This window comes from Taudactylus pleione, unplaced genomic scaffold (genome assembly GCF_031769625.1).
Source record: "Taudactylus pleione unplaced genomic scaffold, aTauple2 ptg000393l, whole genome shotgun sequence".
Taxonomy (NCBI): Eukaryota; Metazoa; Chordata; class Amphibia; order Anura; family Myobatrachidae; genus Taudactylus; species Taudactylus pleione.
Window position 1 is genome coordinate 14,011,176 of NW_028284794.1, and position 21,267 is coordinate 14,032,442.

Consider the following 21,267-nt stretch of genomic DNA (forward strand, 5'->3'; position numbering starts at 1 on the left):
TAGGGTGAAGATTAGAAAACATGTTGACTATTTCTGTGTCAACCTTTTGAACATGTCGACCATCTGTACTGTAAGATACAGTTGCAAATATGATGGAATATACATTTTTTTCACATACACTAGATGTCTTTCTGTATATTCAAAGACAACAAAATGTAAAATATGCATTAATGAAATGTAATTATAAGTGGAATTCAATGACTTAAAATAAAAATACAGGTTGAGTCTCCCATATCCAAATATTCCGAAACACAGAATATTCCGAATGACGGAATATTTTTAGTATGACTGAGAAAGTGAAACCTTTGTTTCTGATGGTTCAATGTACACAAACTTTGTTTAAAGCACAAATTATTAAAAATATAGTATAAAATAACCTTCAGGCTGTGTGTATAAGGTATATATGACACATAAATGAATTTTATGTATGTACACAAACTTTTTTTGATGCACAAAATTATTAAAAATATAGTATAAAATGACCTGCAGGCTATGTGTATAAGGTGTATATAAAACATAAATGTATTCTGTGTTTAGATTTGGGTCCCATTCCCAAGAAATGTAATTATTTTATGCAAATATTCCAAAATACGGAATATTCCGATATCCAAAATACCCCTGGTCCCAAGCATTTTGGATATGGGAGACTCAACCTGTATTATCAGATTGTTATTTAATGTGTATGTTTCATGGCTAATTTCACCCAGTTCCACATGCTTCGCTCTAAATGTCACTGGTTACACCTCCTTGGATCCCAGAGAGGTGCGGGATTGGTTTCAATGTATCTGCACCCCCTCCTCCCAAATCGGCGCAACCAGTTGACCACACCATCGCCTATTAGTGAGCTTGGAAGGCGGCCAGTGACCACACACATGTATACATGGGCCCGTCATCGGCGTGTTATCACGTGTCATGCTCCTTTATGGCGATAACACAATGTGGTCAATTAATGTCTAGTAAAGAGTGTAGGCAGCTGCGATCTGAATTCCCTGATGCAAACTGCTGAGTAGATTGAAATAGAACAACTGATGTCTCAAATGTATTACATGAAAACAAAATATGTGCAAATGGAGACCCCAAGTTGTGCAATGCTCTGGCTTGGGGGGAGTTAGCATTCTGCAATACATCTCTATGTCATAAACAAATACTGTGAAATGAAAGTGTTGATGTGGTGGATGATGGACCACAACTGGGTCATTGTACATGGATGTAATACTAATATAATGGTTCAGTAATCTAAAACAACACTGACAATGACTCGCGCTGTTTACCTGCAGATAAGAGCTAGGTTGTCAGTCATTTCCCAGCATTTCCCATGACTTTGTTGTGTAGACGTTCATACATAATCTATTTCCTCACACTGTATTCTGCCAAATCATCTCATCAGCATTCCTGGCAGACTCCGTAGATAACACTCAATAACAAACACAGGGATAAACCAAATCCCGCTATTGGGTGCAGACCAGCCCCACTGTAACATGCAGTAAAAATATATGGGAGTTGGGTATGGTCATAATGTTGACATTGACCACGTCGACAGTCATCATGTTGACAGTTATTAAATGTCAACATCTTAGAATGTCAACATTTCGCCCTGGTGGCCCAGCAGTGACTTACTTGCTCCCTACAACTCCAGTGGTGTCTTCCAGGTCCTAGTGGTCATGTGACCATCTCTTCTGGGTCAGAGCTCGTGACCTCTATCATTCCGCTAACTAGTTATCTGCTATACATAATCTTAATCCCTACACTTTACCCTTCCTCCAGTGCCTAACCCTAACCTCTCCCTCACAGCCTAACCCTAACCCTCCCTCTAATGCCTAACCCTAACCTCTGTCCCGCAGCCTAATCCTAACATTCCCCCTCTGCTTTACACTAACCCTCCCTTTAGTGCCTAACCCTAATCTCCACCCACAGCCTAAACCTAATCCTCCTTCTAGTGCCTAAACCTAACCTCTCCCCTGCAGGCTAATCTTAACCTCCACTTGCAGCCTAACCATAACCTCCACCCGCAGCCTAACCCGAACCTCTCCCCTGCAGCCTAACCCTAACCTCCACCCTAACCATAACCTCTCCCCCGCACACTAGACCTAACCCTCCCTCTAGTGGCTAACCCTAAGCTCCACCTGCAGCCTAACCTCCACCCACAGCCTAAACTTAACCCTCCCTCTAGTGCCTAACCCTAACCTCTCCCCTGCAGCCTAACCCTAACCTCCACCTACAGCCTAACCCTAACACCTAAACCTAACCTTCCTGCTAGTGCCTAACCCTAACCTCCCCCCTGCAGCCTAACCCTAACCTCCTCCTGCAGCCTAACCCACACCCGCAGCCTAAACCTAGCCTTCCTGCTAGTGCCTAACCCTAACCTCTCCCCTGCAGCCTAAATCTAACCTTCCTGCTAGTGCCTAAACCTAATCTCTCCCCTGCAGCCTAACCCTAACCTCCACCTGCAGCCTAACCCTAACCTGCACCTGCAACCTAAACCTAAGCTTCCTGCTAGTGCCTAACCCTAACCTCTCCCCTGCAGCCTAACCCTAACCTCCTCCTGCAGCCTAACCCTAACATCCCACTCCAGCCTTACCCTAGCCTCCACTCACAGCCTACCCCTAACTACCCCGCAGCCTAACCCTAACCTCCACCTGCAGTCTAACCTAACCTCACCCTCACACACTAAATCTAACACTCCCTCTATTGCCTAACCCTAACCTCCACCCGCAGTCTAACCCTAACCTCCCCCTGCAGCCTTACCCTAGAATCCAGCCGAAGCCTCCCCTGCATCCTAACCCTAACCTCCACCTGCAGCATAACCCTAACGTCCACCTGCAGCCTAACCCTAACCTGCACCTGCAACCTAAACCTAACCTTCCTGCTAGTGCCTAACCCTAACCTCTCCCCTGCAGCCTAACCCTAACCTCCTCCTGCAGCCTTACCCTAACCTCCGCCTCCAGCCTTACCCTAGCCTCCACTCACAGCCTAACCCTAACTCCCCCACAGCCTAACCCAAACCTCCACCTGCAGTCTAACCCTAACCTCACCCTCACGCACTAAATCTAACCCTCCCTCTATTGCCTAACCCTAACGTCCACCCGCAGTCTAACCCTAACCTCCCCCTGCAGCCTTACCCTAAAATCCACCTGAAGCCTCCCCTGCATCCTAACCTCCACCTGCAGCCTAACCCTAAACTCTCCCCCGCAACCTAACCCTAACCTCTCCCCCGCAACCTAACCCTAACTTCTGCCCCACAGCCTAACCCTAACCTCCACTCACAGCCTAACCCTTACCTCCACCCGCACACTAAACCTAATCCTCCCTCTAGTGCCTAACCCTAACTGCTACCTGCAGCCAAACCCTAACCTCCAACCACAGCCTAAACCTAACCCTCCCTCTAGTACCTAACCCTATCCTCTCCCCTGCAGCTTATCCCAAACCTCCACCTATAGCCTAACCCTAACCTTTCCCCTGCAGCCTAACCCTAACCTCTCCCCGGCAGCCTAACCCTAACCTCTAGCCGGCAGCCTAACCCTAACCTTTCCCCTGCAGCCTAACCCTAACCTCTCCCCAGCAGCCTAACCCTAACCTCTCCCCGTGAGCCTAACCCTAACCTCTCCCCGGCAGCCTAACCCTGACCCTCCCCCGCAGCCTAACCCTAACCTTTCCCCGGCAGCCTAACCCTAACCTCTCCCCGGAAGCCTAACCGTAACCTCTCCCCGGCAGCCTAACCCTAACCTCTCCCCAGAAGCCTAACCCTAACTCTGCCACTTGCACCCCAAACCTAATTTCAACATTCTGACAATTTTGACATTTCTTATGTTGACATTCTGATAATGTCGACCAGTTGTCTGTCGACACTTGGCAATGTTGATATAATCGTGGTGTCTACATAATGAATGTCACCATTGTTACTGTTGTCACATTGTTACTGTTGACCTTTTGACTATATCCCATTTACAGTTGGTCAATATGCATAAGCAAGACTGAATGATCTAATGATCTATTTATTCAAGATATTTCTCCTGCCCTTTTGCACTTAAAAAATCCATTTTATATTGCATAAGGAGAATTCAGCTTTTTGAAATAGAAACCATTACACAGCTTTAACTTATTACTGTCAAGAAACGGGCTTACCTTCGGGATCGTGCTGCTCTGTCTTGGCAAGGGGGCCCAGCCTGGGGGTACTCGGAGTGTGCTGTTGGAGAGTTCCTCATGTGGTGGTGGTCTCAGGGGCCCGGAGCTCCCACAGCGTTCCCTCCAACTCTGTACACTGGGCGCGTCCATGGCGGCTCCTGCGTTGCTTGTGGGTTCTTGGTGTGCTGGTGGTCTCAGGCGGCTTAAGGCTTTGGCGGTGTTCCCACTGGCCCCGGACACTGGGTGCTGTCATATTGTTCCCAGTCATCTCACCAATAAGTCTCCAATGCTAAGCCAGGCCGGTGTCCACCTGACCACATCAGCCAATCCCTGTGCAACGCTTGGTCCTGACAGCATTCAGCAGCTTGAGCTTCACTGCAGATACTGCTCCTTGGCTCCAGCTCCCATGCTAGTTGTCTTAGACGTTTGTGACTAACCGATTCCAGCTCCAGTCTATGTTTCAAGTTCAATTCCATTTCAGCTTCATCGCTTCACTCAAGCTCCTGTATATGTTTCAAGTCAGGTTCCATTCCGTCCCCATTGCTACTCCAAGTCAGGTTCCATTCCGTCCCCATTGCTACTCCAAGTCCGGTTCCATTCCATCCCCATTGCTACTCCAAGTCAGGTTCTATTCCGTCCCCATTGCTACTCCAAGTCCGGTTCTATTCCATCCCCATTGCTACTCCAAGTCCGGTTCCATTCCGTCCCCATTGCTACTCCAAGTCCGGTTCCATTCCGTCCCCATTGCTTCTCCAAGTCAGGTTCCATTCCATCCCCATTGCTACTCCAAGTCCGGTTCCATTCCATCCCCATTGCTACTCCAAGTCCAGTTCCATTCCATCCCCATTGCTACTCCAAGTCAGGTTCCATTTCGTCCCCATTGCTACTCCAAGTCCAGTTCCATTCCATCCCCATTGCATAAGCAAGACTGAATTACCTAATGATCTATTTATTCAAGATATTTCTCCTGCCCTTTTGCACTTAAAAAATCCATTTTATATTGCATAAGGAGAATTCAGCTTTTTGAAACAGAAACCATTACACAGCTTTAACTTATTACAGTCAGGAACCGGGCTTACCTTCAGGATCGTGCTGCTCTGTCTTGGCAAGGGGGCCCAGCCTGGGGGTACTCGGAGTGTGCTGTTGGAGAGTTCCTCATGTGGTGGTGGTCTCATGTTTCAAGTCAGGTTCCATTCCGTCCCCATTGCTACTCCAAGTCAGGTTCCATTCCGTCCCCATTGCTACTCCAAGTCCGGTTCCATTCCATCCCCATTGCTACTCCAAGTCAGGTTCCATTCCATCCCCATTGCTACTCCAAGTCAGGTTCCATTCCGTCCCCATTGCTACTCCAAGTCCGGTTCCATTCCTGGCCCATTGCAAACTCCAAGTGTGGTTCCACTCCGTCTACCCTGGCTGGGTCCACTGATTATATATGGCTGACTGTATTAGTATTCCTATACTGTCCTGCAGCCTACCATATTATATTTTACATATATGAGGAAGAGTTACATACGACTATTTTTACTCAAAACATCATAAACCTCCCTTGAGCTGGGCAAAGCAGAGTCCCCAGCCTTGACAATCACTATATAAAATCCCCTGACATACCAATGTTTATATACCTGTTGCTTTTGAATGCCTCCATCTAAATAAAGGATGAAATCTATGAAAGTAAAAACTGGAAATATACAGTAAACAGCTGCTATATATTTGTGTTTAGATTAGTGCATTAACTGACATGGATTGCATTATGACTCTACATCATAGGTTCTCAAACGCGGTCCTCAAGGCTCCCCATCAGTTCCGGTTTTAGAGATATCCATGGTTGAGCATAGGCGTCTTAGGGGGTCATTCAGACCCACTCGCGAGTGGCAGTACGCTCGCAAGTGGGTCGATGTTCCCCACTGCGCATGCGCACGACGGAGGGAGCTCCGTCGTGCACATGTGCAAGATCCGGCGAGCGAAGGACTTTCCTTCACTCGGAGTGTCTCATCAAAGGGGGCGTGCTGTCGATGGTGACTGACGTGCTGTCAGCTGCCCCCTTTGGTGGGCGTGCCGGGGGCGTGCCTGCCAGACGGAGGCGTTCCCAAGGGAACGCCTACCGTCTGAAGCCGGCCCCACTGACATCACTAGTGATTTCAGTGGGAGTGATTTTGGCTCTGATAGAGCCAAAATCACTCCTGGGAAACCGAACCGCAGGCTTTCACTCGCAGTTCCGATGGTCGCGATGGTCAAGACCATCGCGACCATCTTTTTGCACGCTCGTATATGCTGTGGGTGGTGACACACAGCTATACGAGCGTCCAGGAGGACGCTCCATATTAATGGAGGTGGGCCCTGATTCAGAGCGAGCGCTCTGGTCAGAGCGTCCGGCTCTGAATCAGGGCCTTAATTAGTACTTCAGTCAATTTGATTTAACTACCTGTGCTCAACCATGGATATCTCTAAAACCTGAACTGTTGGGGAGCCTTGAGGACTGTGTTTGGGAACCTCTGCTCTACACTCTGACTAGTGATTGGCTCTGTTAGAGCCGAAAGCACTCTGGGGCTTGCGGCAACGAGACCCTACCACAAGGGTCTCGTCGCAAGCCCGATGGTCGTGATGGTCTTGACCATCGTGACCATCTTCCTGGCCGCTCGCTATAGCTGTGGGTGGTTACCCACAGCTATGCGAGCGGCCAGGAGGCCGCTCTAAAAAACCAGAGGGCCGGCCCTGATTCAGAGCGAGCGGCTCTGAATCAGTCCCTGTGTCCACAGACACAGTTTCCTGGCCTCACAAGCTGGCCAGCCTGAGTGAACTGAGGCTTACTCAGCTGACCGGGGGCCAGGCACCATCCACCATAGCGGGCCTATGGTCGCGACGGAGATCGCAGCTTATGACATCGGTCGCAGTGCTGGGATCGCAAATGCAGCAGGGAGTATTATACACCTCCAACTGCATTTGCATATTAGCAAGGACGGAATTGCAAAGCTACCTGTGTGCAGCTTTGCAATTCCATCTTAAGCTGGATCACCCCCAGTGTTAGAGGGAACTGCAGTCAAAGGTGACAGCCTGAAAGTGTGGTACCCTGAATACGTTTATTGATGTTATAGTGTTGGAAAAGTACAGATCTGATGTCACTAGGAGGAGTGGATTGTGGGGGATCCACTCTTGCTCTGGCACTCTCTCTTTGGCAGCACTATTCATTTCCCCTTCACAGCAGAGAGGCAAAGGTTCTTCCCCCAGACACAGAGAATGCAACACCGTATTGATGTAAAAATATAGTTGGAATTGATTACTCTTGACCCCAGAAGGATATTAGATTGGGCAACTTCTCTTAAATGAGACATTTATAAATAACAAGATATAACAGTAACCTGTAAAATCGCTTTCTGAATACAACCGCTTTAAGACTTAACTGACTCTCTTCAAGAAATCTAATATAGTAATTAGAGATGTGCGCGGGCCCCGGTGTTTTGGTTCTAATTCCTTGTATTTTTATTTTAGCAAAACTTCCCTCAAGTGTCTTTGGCCCTCATTCAGGGCCTTTCGCTATTTGCGTTCGTTCGTTCAAAAACAAGGGGTGGCTATTCAAATGATCCGTTCACACATTGCAGTCTGTTCACACCTCTAAGTCTGAACGAGCGAGCAAAACATACGCTCGTTTATTTGTTAAAAACGCCCCCTGGCCGCTCGCACCATACGTCATGTCCGCTATTTATTAGATTAATCGAGTACATCGAACAGGATATGAACTGCTCGCTATTCTTGTGGTTGGTTTTTTCAACTGCTATTTTACGAGCAGTTCTGAGTTAAAAAAACCAAGTGACGTGGTCAATGACGCTGCTATATTAATTATGCACACCCATAAAACGCCCGTTTTGACCTTTAAGCACGCCTGCGTTCTGATCTCCACTCCCTGTTTTCAAGCACCTTTCCCTGTTACCACCCACATACGCCTCATTCTGTCACTCAAAATAGCAGGCACTCGCTATATTGCGTACAAACGATTTTCAGCTGCACTGACTGGTTCGTGCATGCGTACTAAAAACCGTACGCATGCGCAGATGTGCGAACATCGCTCGGAACAAGCGTACTGCCGCTAGCGAGTGGCTCTGAATGAGGGCCTTTGTTCGGATTCGGTTTTGGCTCAGTTTTGGATTCCTTTAAAATCAGTAAAAAGTCAATAAAAATAGCTAATATCATGTCATTTGGACCTGTTTACATGCAAAACCTATATTAGATTTTTAATCCGAGTTCCGAATTGCGAGAAGACCCAATTAAGGACTCTGGGCCTGATTCAGAGCTGCTCGTTGCTGGCGAGCGCTCGCTATGAATCAGGGCGTGTTTTTTTTTTCTGCAGCCAGCTCACAAAGCTGTGGGTGACCACCCACAGCTTGTGCGGGTGACCTGGAATCCGTCACAATAATCGCGACCATCGGGTTTGCGACGAGACCCTGTGGTAGGGTCTTGGCTCCCGCAAGCCCGAGTGGACTTCCTGCTCTAATAGCGCAGGAAGTCCACTACTGACATCACTAGTGATGTCAGTAGGGCCACCCACAAACACCAGGCGTTCCTAAGGGAACGCCTGCGTTTGTGCAGCCACCCCCCCTCCCCGCCTACAAAATGGGGAGAGCTGTCACTCACCATCAACAGCCGCCCCGTCTTGTAGCGAGACCCGTAGCGACTGAGCTGCAGTCGCAGGACGGGTCTCGCGCATGTGCACGCCGGAGGCGGCGCATGCACAGTGGGGGACTATCGACCCGCTTTCGAGCGATGTGCGCTTGTGAGCGGGTCTGAATCAGGCCCTCTGTTCCACATGGCACACTGAAGTGATTCCGAACTGGGACTCGATTTAACTCAGAACCCCTAAATTCGGGTGTGTTAGTTTTTCATGAAATCCGAACCGCACATCTGTAATAATAACAATCCTACAGACGTACTAGGTGTTTCACAAGGGCTATCCTACTGTACTACTTAGAATGTAATATATAATATTATGCTACATTATGAATACTGCTTGGATTAGTAAACAAAAAAAAAGGGAAAACTTTGCAGGCACTGGGGAAATCAGCATAATAACCATCCTAAATAAAGGATGTAGGAGTACAGTGCTCCCTTGCCTATATCAGTAATCTCTTATCCCAACATTGCATTTCCTATTCTGCCAGGGACTCTGGGGAAGATGTACTAAGCCTTGCAGAGAGATAAAGTGGAAAAAGATCTATTCATGGAGCAGAGGAAAGCCCTGTTTTGCGATAAACAGGGCTTTTCTCTACTTGGTGTAATTCACAAAGCGGGCTACCATGGAGAAGTTTATCACTTCTCCAGCGATACCTATGCTCCATGGCTGAATCTCATCACGGAAGGATCAGCTTTCCTCTTCTCCTGTGTGTTCAGATTCGCCATCTCAGGATAGAGTAATCTGAACACCGTCACAAAGAGGGCAGGGAAGTTGCTTACCTCCCTGTGTTCTGCCCGCAGTGCCCGCACCCGGCGCTGGCTCCGCCGTCTTGTTGCCCCAGAAGCCACTGCAGCCTGCCCTGACCCTAGCTGCCGGCAATCTGCCTTTGCCTCATGGCTACTCACCCTGGACAGTCAGGATCGCCGGACCCCTGGATATCGGATCACTTCACAGGAAAGGTAATTGCTACTTAACAACGCTGTATATCGCATCAAACTGATGTGATATATAATGATAAGTAACAATATAGTTTTCATTTTCTTTATAAATAGACCACAAAGTACTAACCAATCAGCTCCTAACCTTCATGTTACATGCTGTGTTTGAAAAATTAGTTAAATTAGTGCAGGGTACACACAGAGAAGGTATAGTGTATTGTCAGTAACCACAAAGTACAGTACTGAGAGCAGTGTTGGCTGTGATTATAGTGCTTTGTCAGTAACCATAAGTACAGTACTGAGGGTCTCATTCAGATCCGCTCGCGAGCGCTGTACGCTCGCAAGCGGGTCGATGTTTCCCAAATGCGCATCTGCCCGACGGAGGCGCCTCCGTCGTGCGCATGCGCGAGACCCGAATAGCGACGGGGTAGCCGTCGTTATGGGTCTTGCACCAAAGGGGGCGTGCTGTCGATGGTGAGTGACAGCACGCCCCCTTTGGTGGGCGTGCCGGGGGCATGGCTGCCCAGACGGAGGCATTCCCATGGGAACGCCTTCCGTCTGGGTCCGGCCCCACTGACATCATGAGTGATGTCAGTGGGAGTGATTTTGGCTAGAGCCAAAATCACTCCAGGGCTTGCGGCAGACGAGACCCTACCGCAAGGGTCTCGTCTCAAGCCCGATGGTCGCGATGGTCTTGACCATCGCGACCATCATCATGGACGCTCGCATAGCTGTGGGTGGTAACCCACAGCTATGCGAGCGTCCAAAAGGCCGCTTCGCAATAAAAAAAAACACGCCCTGATTCAGAGCGGGCGCTCGTTCAGAGCGTCCGGCTCTGAATCAGGCCCTGAGTGCAGTGTAGGCAGAGAATATAGTGTATTGTCAGTAACCATAAAGTACAGTACTGACTATTATTGGTAGTCATAAAGTTCAGTACTAGTAAGATACAAAACCAGCACAGTTACTTTAAATATATGCGTCTAATATCTTACTATGAACTCCACATCCACAGAACGTCTGTCAGGCTCCAGGTGTGGCCCAGTGATGAAGAGACGATAAAGAACTAAGAGAGACATAGGGGATGAAAGTCAACATGGTGTAACACATGTCGGTATCTAGATAATCTATTGCTGTCATGATTTGAGTATTTGTTATGGGTACCTGAGATATAGTAAGGTGAATGGCAGTACAGAGTGTTTGTGATTGTAATGTAGCTGGAAGTAATGTAGAAGTGCCTTGAAATATCCTACTGTATACCAGTGTCTCTCTGATGATGGCTATGACAAGATGGCTTCCTATGCCTTACCTTTTGTCCCTGGGTTGTAGATGGTCTTGTCAGTCTGTACGAAGATGTATCCGCTGTGGAATGACAACATGACAGTTTTCTCTGGCGAGCATATCATCGACCTCACAGACACTGAGACGTATTGTTTCTTCTTTGCGTCTTGTTGCAAGTCCTTCCCAGGAATCTAAGAAACACAGTATCACAATTTTACTGCGCTATAACAAGACAAATCCCTTGGTCTACGTGACACTGCCCTCTACTGGCTGTCCTCCTACCAATCTGAATGTTCCTTCTCTGTCTCCTCTCATGGCTCCTCTCCCCCCCACTTCCACTAACAGCAGGAATTTCCCAAGGTTCTGTTCTTGGGCTTCTCCAATTTTCCCTCTATAGGTCCTCTCTAAGTAAACTCATCAACTATTTTGACCTCCAATATCATCTCTATGCTGATGATACTCAGGTCTACCTTTCCTCCCCTGACCTCTCCCCCTCTCTCCTCAAACGTATCTTAAACTGTCTCTCTGCTATATCTTCCTGGATGTCCCAGCGCTATCTTAAACTTAACATGTCTAAGACTGAGTTGATTCTCTTCCCACCCTCCCGCATAAACTCACTTTCCACTATTTCTTTATCAATTGATGGCTATACTATCTCCTCTAGGCCCAAAATGCGCTGTCTTGCAGTTATCCTGGACTCCTCCCTCTCCTTCAAATCACACATTCAGCACCTCTCGCAGTCCTGCCATTTCCATCTCAAAAATATTTCCAGGGTTAGCCCCTTTCTCACCTTGGATGCTACTGAAACCCTCATCCACTCGCTGGTTATCTCCAGATTGGACTACTGTAACCTCCCCCGATCTGGCCTCCCCAACTCCCAACTATCTCCTCCAATATGTCCTCAATGCTGCTGCTAGGGTCATCTTACTATTCAAACATTCTACTTCTGTCTCCCCTCCACAACAAGCCCTACACTGGCTCCCCTTCATCTTCAAAACCCAATTCAAGGTAATTACACTCACCTACAATGCCCTCACCCAATCCTCTCCCTTCACACTCCTGCCTGTCCACTTCGCTCAACAAATGCATGCCACCTGCCAACCGATTACTTCCTCCCACTCCCACCTCCAATATTTTGCCCATCCTGCTCTTTACCTCTGGAACTCTCTCCCTCTCCCTCTCCCTATCAGACTCTCCACCTCTCTACAAATCTTCAAACAGGCTCTCAAGACTACTTCATCAAGGCTTATAAGCTCTCATCCTAACCCACTACTACATGCTCTTTCCTCCCTGTGTACCCCATCTGTGTCACATCTGTTTATCTGCCCCTCCCCTGTAGAATGTAAGCTCTCAAGAGCAGCGCCCGCTTCCCTCATGTGCTTCTCCTTATACTTTCTTCTACTTCTTACTTAATTCATTATTCTGTTAGTGAGACAAGATAGGCATATTTAAATTTACATGCCACCAGTGATAAGTACAGTAAGTTGCAGTAAATGAGAAATATTTTGTACAGCAGGTTTAAAAATGTTTCTAATCAGTTCCAATTTCAACCACAAGATGGCGCAAAGGATAAAAACAGATTAGTTTTGCACTATAACTCTTTTTTTGTTTATATTATTCTACATTTTCTAGCCAAAATGTTATATTCATAGATAACAGTTAAACTCATAGACTAATAACAAAGTTCAAGTAATGTTTAATCATGCATAGAGTGGAACATCTATGAAGTACATATAAAAGATATTTAGTATAATAAAAATTATATATATATATATATATATATATATGTATATATATATATATATATATATATATATATATATATATATATATATGTATATACATACATACTTACATTTTAGGAAAGTTTCAGACAGGACAAGATAAATTACATTCCTTCAGGTCAACAAGGAATTTTTATAAATGACTAGTAACTAGTAACTGTACATGGGTCCGGTTAGAAAGTTGACAATGAAAAGGTCAACAGTCATTTGGTCGACAACACATGGTCAAGATTAAAAAAAGTTGACATGACAAAATGTTGACAGTACAAAAGGCTGACATGTTCAAAAGGTCGACAAGTTTTGCCATGACAACACTCTTCCATGTTGACTTTCTGGTGTCGACCAAATGATTGTTGACCTTCTCATTGTCAACCTTTTGTATCACACCCCTATATAAGACAAGTTTCTTTAAATAAAGATACAGTTGCAAATATATTCCGCAAATATAATGAAATATATATTTTTTTCATATACACTAGATGTCTTACTGTATATTTAAAGACAACAAAATGTAACATATGCATTAATGAAATGTAATAATAAGTGGAATTCAATTACTTAAAATAAAAGTATTATCAGATTGTTATTTAATGTGCATGTTTCATGGTTAATTCCACCCATTTCCACATGCTTCGCTCTAAACGTCACTGGTTACACCTCCACGGATCCTAGAGAGGTGCAGGATTGGTTTCAATGTGTCCGCACCCACTACTCCCACATCAGCGCTACCAGTTGAGCACACCATTGCCAGTTACCATCGCCTGTGACCATCGCTTGTTACCATCGCCTGTTAGTGTGCTTGGAATTCGACCAGTTTACACTAGGGGTGAGTGGGTTCGGATTTCTGAAATCCGAGCCCCCCCGAACCCCCCCGATCCGAGGCCGATCCGAGTCAGGCTCGACTTTTCCCGCCTGACTCGGATCTGAAATCGAGGCAAAACTTCATCATCCCGCCTTCCGAGTCTCGCGGGTTTTGGATCCTATATAAGGTACCCGCGTCGGCGCCATTTTCTCACTCAGCTGTGGACAGTGAAGAGGGAGGGTGGGAGATAGGGCTGGCTGGGCTGTGTAGTGTAGTGTAGTGTAGTGCTGCTGTTGTCCACTACTTCAAAGTCCATAGGGGCTGGCTGTGTTGTGCTGTGCTGCTGTTGTTAATAGGGGCTGTGTCCACTACTTCAAAGTCCATAGGGGCTGGCTGGACTGTGTTGTGCAGTCAGTTCTCCATAGTGGCTGTGTCCACTCCAAAGTCCTGTGCAGTATCCCAGTCCTATAGGGGTGCTGTAGTGTTGTCCAGGGGGTGCTCTGTCCATCAGGGGTGCTCCCCCCAAGTGCTAAAAAAATAATATATTTTCTGTGTTTGTGAATTGCGTGCGCAGTAGCCGCACGTGCATCAACAAAGTAGTGCCAAGCGTGCGCCTGTGTCAACATAAGTAAAGGGCCGGCTGGCTTGACCGTTAAAGGGTGCTGTAACCCCCAAAGTACACTCCAGTTCAAACCAAAAAAATAATATTTTTTGTGTGTTTGTGAATTGTGTGCGCAGTAGCCGCACGTGCATCAACAAAGTAGTGCCAAGCGTGCGCCTGTGTTATAAGTAAAGGGCCGGCTGGCTTGACCGTTAAAGGGTGCTGTAACCCCCAAAGTACACTCCATTTCAAACCAAAAAAATAATATTTTTTGTGTGTTTGTGAATTGTGTGCGCAGTAGCCGCACGTGCATCTACAAAGTAGTGCCAAGCGTGCGCCTGTGTCATAAGTAAAGGGCCGGCTGGCTTGACCGTTAAAGGGTGCTGTAACCCCCAAAGTACACTCCAGTCCAAACCAAAAAATTATATATTTTCTGTGCTTGTGAATTGTGTGCGCAGTAGCCGCACATGCATCAACAAAGTAGTGCCAAGCGTGCGCCTGTGTCATAAGTAAAGGGCCGGCTGGCTTGACCGTTAAAGGGTGCTGTAACCCCCAAAGTACACTCCAGTTCAAACCAAAAAAATTATTTTATTTGTGTGTTTGTGAATTGTGTGCGCAGTAGCCGCACGTGCATCAACAAAGTAGTGCCAAGCGTGCGCCTGTGTCATAAGTAAAGGGCCGGCTGGCTTGACCGTTAAAGGGTGCTGTAACCCCCAAAGTACACTCCAGTTCAAACCCAAAAAATAATATTATTTGTGTGTTTTTGAATTGTGTGCGCAGTAGCCGCACGTGCATCAACAAAGTAGTGCCAAGCGTGCGCCTGTGTCATAAGTAAAGGGCCGGCTGGCTTGACCGTTAAAGGGTGCTGTAACCCCCAAAGTACACTCCAGTTCAAACCAAAAAAATAATATTATTTGTGTGTTTGTGAATTGTGTGTGCAGTAGCCGCACGTGCATCAACAAAGTAGTGCCAAGCGTGCGCCTGTGTCATAAGTAAAGGGCCGGCTGGCTTGACCGTTAAAGGGTGCTGTAACCCCCAAAGTACACTCCAGTCCAAACCAAAAAATTATATATTTTCTGTGTTTGTGAATTGTGTGCGCAGTAGCCGCACATGCATCAACAAAGTAGTGCCAGGCGTGCGCCTGTGTCATAAGTAAAGGGCCGGCTGGCTTGACCGTTAAAGGGTGCTGTAACCCCCAAAGTACACTCCAGTTCAAACCAAAAAAATAATATTATTTGTGTGTTTGTGAATTGTGTGCGCAGTAGCCGCACGTGCATCAACAAAGTAGTGCCAAGCGTGCGCCTGTGTCATAAGTATAGGGCCGGCTGGCTTGACCGTTAAAGGGTGCTGTAACCCCCAAAGTACACTCCAGTTCAAACCAAAAAAATAATATTATTTGTGTGTTTTTGAATTGTGTGCGCAGTAGCCGCACGTGCATCAACAAAGTAGTGCCAAGCGTGCGCCTGTGTCATAAGTAAAGGGCCGGCTGGCTTGACCGTTAAAGGGTGCTGTAACCCCCAAAGTACACTCCAGTTCAAACCAAAAAAATAATATTATTTGTGGGTTTGTGAATTGTGTGTGCAGTAGCCGCACGTGCATCAACAAAGTAGTGCCAAGCGTGCGCCTGTGTCATAAGTAAAGGGCCGGCTGGCTTGACCGTTAAAGGGTGCTGTAACCCCCAAAGTACACTCCAGTTCAAACCAAAAAATTTATATTTTTTGTGTGTTTGTGAATTGTGTGCGCAGTAGCCGCACGTGCATCAACAAAGTAGTGCCAAGCGTGCGCCTGTGTCAAAAGTAAAGGGCCGGCTGGCTTGACCGGTAACGGTGTTGTAACCCCCGAAAGTACACTCCAGTCCAAACCAAAAAAAAAATTATTTTCTGTGTTTGTGAATTGTGTGCGCAGTAGCCGCACGTGCATCAACAAAGTAGTGCCAAGCGTGCGCCTGTGTCATAAGTAAAGGGCCGGCTGGCTTGACCGTTAAAGGGTTCTGTAACCCCCAAAGTACACTCCAGTCCAAACCAAAAAAAAAATTATTTTCTGTGTTTGTGAATTGTGTGCGCAGTAGCCACATGTGCATCAACAAAGTAGTGCCAAGCGTGCGCCTGTGTCATAAGTAAAGGGCCGGCTGGCTTGACCATTAAAGGGTGCTGTAACCCCCAAAGTACACTCCAGTTCAAACCAAAAAAATAATATTTTTTGTGTGTTTGTGAATTGTGTGCGCAGTAGCCGCACGTGCATCAAGAAAGTAGTGCCAAGCGTGCGCCTGTGTTATAAGTAAAGGGCCGGCTGGCTTGACCGTTAAAGGGTGCTGTAACCCCCAAAGTACACTCCATTTCAAACCAAAAAAATAATATTTTTTGTGTGTTTGTGAATTGTGTGCGCAGTAGCCGCACGTGCATCAACAAAGTAGTGCCAAGCGTGTGCCTGTGTCATAAGTAAAGGGCCGGCTGGCTTGACCGTTAAAGGGTGCTGTAACCCCCAAAGTACACTCTAGTTCAAGCCAAAAAAATAATATTATTTGTGTGTTTGTGAATTGTGTGCGCAGTAGCCGCACATGCATCAACAAAGTAGTGCCAAGCGTGCGCCTGTGTCATAAGTAAAGGGCCGGCTGGCTTGACCGTTAAAGGGTGCTGTAACCCCCAAAGTACACTCCAGTCCAAACCAAAAAAAAAATTTTTTTCTGTGTTTGTGAATTGTGTGCGCAGTAGCCGCACGTGCATCAACAAAGTAGTGCCAAGCGTGCGCCTGTGTCATAAGTAAAGGGCCGGCTGGCTTGACCGTTAAAGGGTGCTGTAACCCCCAAAGTACACTCCATTTCAAACCAAAAAAATAATATTTTTTGTGTGTTTGTGAATTGTGTGCGCAGTAGCCGCACGTGCATCAACAAAGTAGTGCCAAGCGTGCGCCTGTGTCATAAGTAAAGGGCCGGCTGGCTTGACCGTTAAAGGGTGCTGTAACCCCCAAAGTACACTCCAGTTCAAACCAAAAAAATAATATTTTTTGTGTGTTTGTGAATTGTGTGCGCAGTAGCCGCACGTGCATCAACAAATTAGTGCCAAGCGTGCGCCTTTGTCATAAGTAAAGGGCCGGCTGGCTTGACCATTAAAGGGTGCTGTAACCCCCAAAGTACACTCCAGTCCAAACCAAAAAAAATAATATTTTCTGTGTTTGTGAATAGTGCGCAGTAGCCGCACGTGCATCAACATAGTAGTGCCAAGCGTGCGCCTGTGTCATAAGTAAAGGGCCGACTGGCTTGACCGTTAAAGGGTGCTGTAACCCCCAAAGTACACTCCAGTCCAAACCAAAAAATTATATATTTTCTGTGTTTGTGAATTGTGTGCGCAGTAGCCGCACGTGCATCAACAAAGTAGTGCCAAGCGTGCGCCTGTGTCATAAGTAAAGGGCCGGCTGGCTTGACCGTTAAAGGGTGCTGTAACCCCCAAAGTACACTCCAGTTCAAACCAAAAAAATAATATTATTTGTGTGTTTGTGAATTGTGTGCGCAGTAGCCGCACGTGCATCAACAAAGTAGTGCCAAGCGTGCGCCTGTGTTATAAGTAAAGGGCCGGCTGGCTTGACCATTAAAGGGTGCTGTAACCCACAAAGTACACTCTAGTTCAAGCCAAAAAATAATATTATTTGTGTGTTTGTGAATTGTGTGCGCAGTAGCCGCACGTGCATCAACAAAGTAGTGCCAAGCGTGCGCCTGTGTCATAAGTAAAGGGCCGGCTGGCTTGACCGTTAAAGGGTGCTGTTGCCCCCAAAGTACACTCCAGTCCAAAGCAAAAAATAAATAATTTTCTGTGTTTATGAATTGTGTGCACAGTAGCCGCACGTGCATCAACAAAGGAGCAGCGCCAAGCGTGCGCCTGTGTCCCATAAGTAAAGAGCCGGCTGGCTCATTTCTTAAATGTTGGTGTTAGACGTGCGTCCGGTATCTGCCATTAGTGCAGTGAGATTTAGACAATTGCTGGAGGTAGTGTGTCTCCGGTTCCAAATCCCGTCTAGATTCCACTTCACTAGGCAGGCGATATCGAGACTGTACAGAAACGTCAGAAAAAGTGTCCTCAGTGTCCTGAAAAATGCGGTTGTACCCAATGTCCACTTAACCACGGACATGTGGACAAGTGGAACAGGGCAGACTAAGGACTATATGACTGTGACAGCCCACTGGGTAGATGTATCACCTTACGCAGCAACAGCAGCAGCGTCACCAGTCACAGCATCTCAGAAACGCCAGCTCGTTCCAAGGCAGGCTACGCTGTGTATCACCGGTTTCAGTAAGAGGCACACCGCCGACAACCTCTTAGAGAAACTGAGGGAAATCATCGCCCAGTGGCTTACCCCACTTAGACTCTCCTGGGGATTTGTGATATCTGACAACGCCACCAATATTGTGCGGGCATTACATCTGGGCAAATTCCAGCACGTCCCATGTTTTGCTCACACAATAAACTTGGTGGTGCAGAATTTTCTGAAAAGCGACAGGGGCATGCAGGAGACGCTTTGGGTGGCCCAAAAAATTTCAGGCCACTTTCGCCATTCAGCGACTGCGTGCCGAAGACTGGAGCGCCAGCAAACACTCTTGAACCTGCCCCGCCATCACCTGAAGCAAGAGGTTGTGATGCGGTGGAACTCAACCCTCTATATGCTTCAGAGGATGGAGGAGCAGCAAAAGGCCATTCAAGCCTATACATCCACCTATGACATAGGCAAAGGAGGGGGTATGCACCTGACTCAAGCGCAGTGGAGAATGATTTCCGTGTTGTGCAAGGTTCTCCAGCCCTTCGAACTTGCCACACGTGAAGTCAGTTCAGACACTGCCAGCTTGAGTCAGGTCATTCCCCTCATCAGGCTTTTGCAGAAGCAGCTGGAGAAAGTGAAGGAGGAGCTACTCTCCAGCAAAAATAAAGAAATATTTTCTGTGTTTAGCCGCACGTATATATCAAATCGATATAACATAAATGGAGGACCAAACTTTCTCCGATAAAAATAAAATAGAGAAAGATCAAGAACCACTTCCTCCTAGTGCTGAAGCTGCTGCCACTAGTCATGACATAGACGATAACATGCCATCAACGTCGTTTTCCAAGGCCGATGCCCAATGTCATAATAGAGGGCACATACAATCCCAAATGACAAAGTTCAGGAAAATGACCTTGAAAAAAACATTTAAATCAGCTGAAGAGAAACGTAAACTTGCCAATATGCCATTTACAACACGGAGTGGCAAGGAACGGCTAAGGTCGATCCCTAGTATGTTCATGACTAGTGGTTCAGCTTCACATGATGATGGAAGCCTCCTCCCACTAAAAAAATCAAAAGAGTTAAGCTGTCAAAAGCACAGCGAAGAACTGTGCATTCTAAGAAGATATCACAAATCCCCAAGGAGAGTCCAAGTGTGGTGGTGGTTGCGATGCCTGACCTTCCCAGCACTGGACGGGAAGAGGTGGCTCTTTCCACCATTTGCACGCCCCCTGCAAGTGCTGAAAGGAGCACCCACAGTCCACTTGCTGATATGCAAATTGAAGATGTCACTGTTGAAGTACAACAGGATGAGGATACTGGTGTAGCTGGCACTGAGGAGGAAGTTGGCGAGGAGGATTCTGATGGTGATGTGGTTTGTTTAAATCAGGCTCCGGGGGAGACAGTTGTTGTCCGTGGGATGAAAAAGCCCATCACGGTCATGCCTGGGCAGAAGACCAAACATTCCACCTCTTTGGTCTGGCAATATTTCTATCCAAATCCGGACAACAACTGTCTTGCCATATGTACCTTATGTAAAGGTGGAATAAGTAGGGGTAGGGACGTTAACCACCTTGGAACATCCTCCCTTATACGGCACCTGCAGCGCGTTCATAATAAGTTACTGTCAAGTTCAGAAACTTTGGCTAAGACCGTAAGCAGTCCAGGGACACCTAAATCCCATTGTCCTGTTGTATCCAAGCGCCTGGAAACCACACCGTCAACTCCCTCCTCGTCAATTTCCTCCTTAGTCAGGATCGGAAGTAGTCCTGCAGGCCATGTCACTGGTATGACTGACTCTCCTATCCCGGATTCCTCCGGAGGATCCTGCATTGCTACGCCTCCTGCTGCCGCTGCTGCTGTTGCTGCTGCTGGGAGTCGTTCATCATCCCAGAGAGGAAGTAGGAACACCACTACTTTTACTAAACAATTGACCCTCCAACAGTCCTTAACGAGGAGGATGAAGTACGACAGCAGTCATCCTCAAGCAAAACGTATAACTGAGGCCTTGACTGCTATGTTGGTGTTAGACGTGCGTCCGGTATCCGCCATTAGTGCAGTGAGATTTAGACAATTGCTGGAGGTAGTGTGTCCCCGGTTCCAAATCCCGTCTAGATTCCACTTCACTAGGCAGCCGATACCGAGACTTTGCAATTTGGAGGCCCCTGTACAAACTGGTTCTATTTTACCTGAGTTTCCCCCCCTCCAGTGTGTACTCCGAAAGAGTGTTTAGTGCAGCCGGGAACCTTTTCAGCGAAAGGCGTAGGAGGTTGCTTCCACAGAATGTGAAGAAGATGATGTTCATCAAAATGAATTATCAGCTCTTCCAGGGAGACCAGCCTCCAGAACGTACAGAGGGACCTGTGGTGGTGGATTCAAGTGGGGACGAGTTAATACTTTGTGAGGATGAGGATGTACACACTGAAGAGGGTGAGGAATCGGTGGATGAGGAGGATGAGGATGACATCTTGCCTCCGTAGAGCCAGTTTGTGCAGGGACAGATTAATTGCCAGCTTGTTTTGTGGGGGCCCAAACGAACCAATCATTTCAGCCACAGTTGTGTGGCAGGCCCTGGCGCTGAAATGATTGGTGTGTTAAAGTGTGCATGTCCTGTTTATACAACATAAGGGTGGGTGGGAGGGCCCAAGGACAATTCCATCTTGCACCTCTTTTTTTTCTTTGCATTATGTACAGTTTGGGGCCTAGTTTTTCAAACTGCCATCCTGTCTGCCACTGCAGTATCACGCCTAGATGGGTCACGTGTTTGTGCCGCCCACTCGTGTCGCTTAGCATAGTCATCCAGCTACCTCGGTGCAACCTTTTGGACATAA

General features: G+C 47.1%; 1 protein-coding gene across 1 annotated transcript in view; it reads right to left on the reverse strand.

Annotated features, from left to right (window-relative positions):
• Window positions 1-21,267, reverse strand: part of LOC148507498 (complement C3-like) — a 134,980-nt gene that overhangs the window by 91,399 nt on the left and 22,314 nt on the right. Inside the window, exons 3-4 of the mRNA XM_088446066.1 lie at window positions 11,030-11,192; window positions 10,716-10,786 (exon numbers count right to left, since the gene is read on the reverse strand). Of these exons, the coding sequence (XP_088302192.1) occupies window positions 10,716-10,786; window positions 11,030-11,192 (234 nt within the window). The remainder of the gene's footprint in view (window positions 1-10,715; window positions 10,787-11,029; window positions 11,193-21,267) is intronic.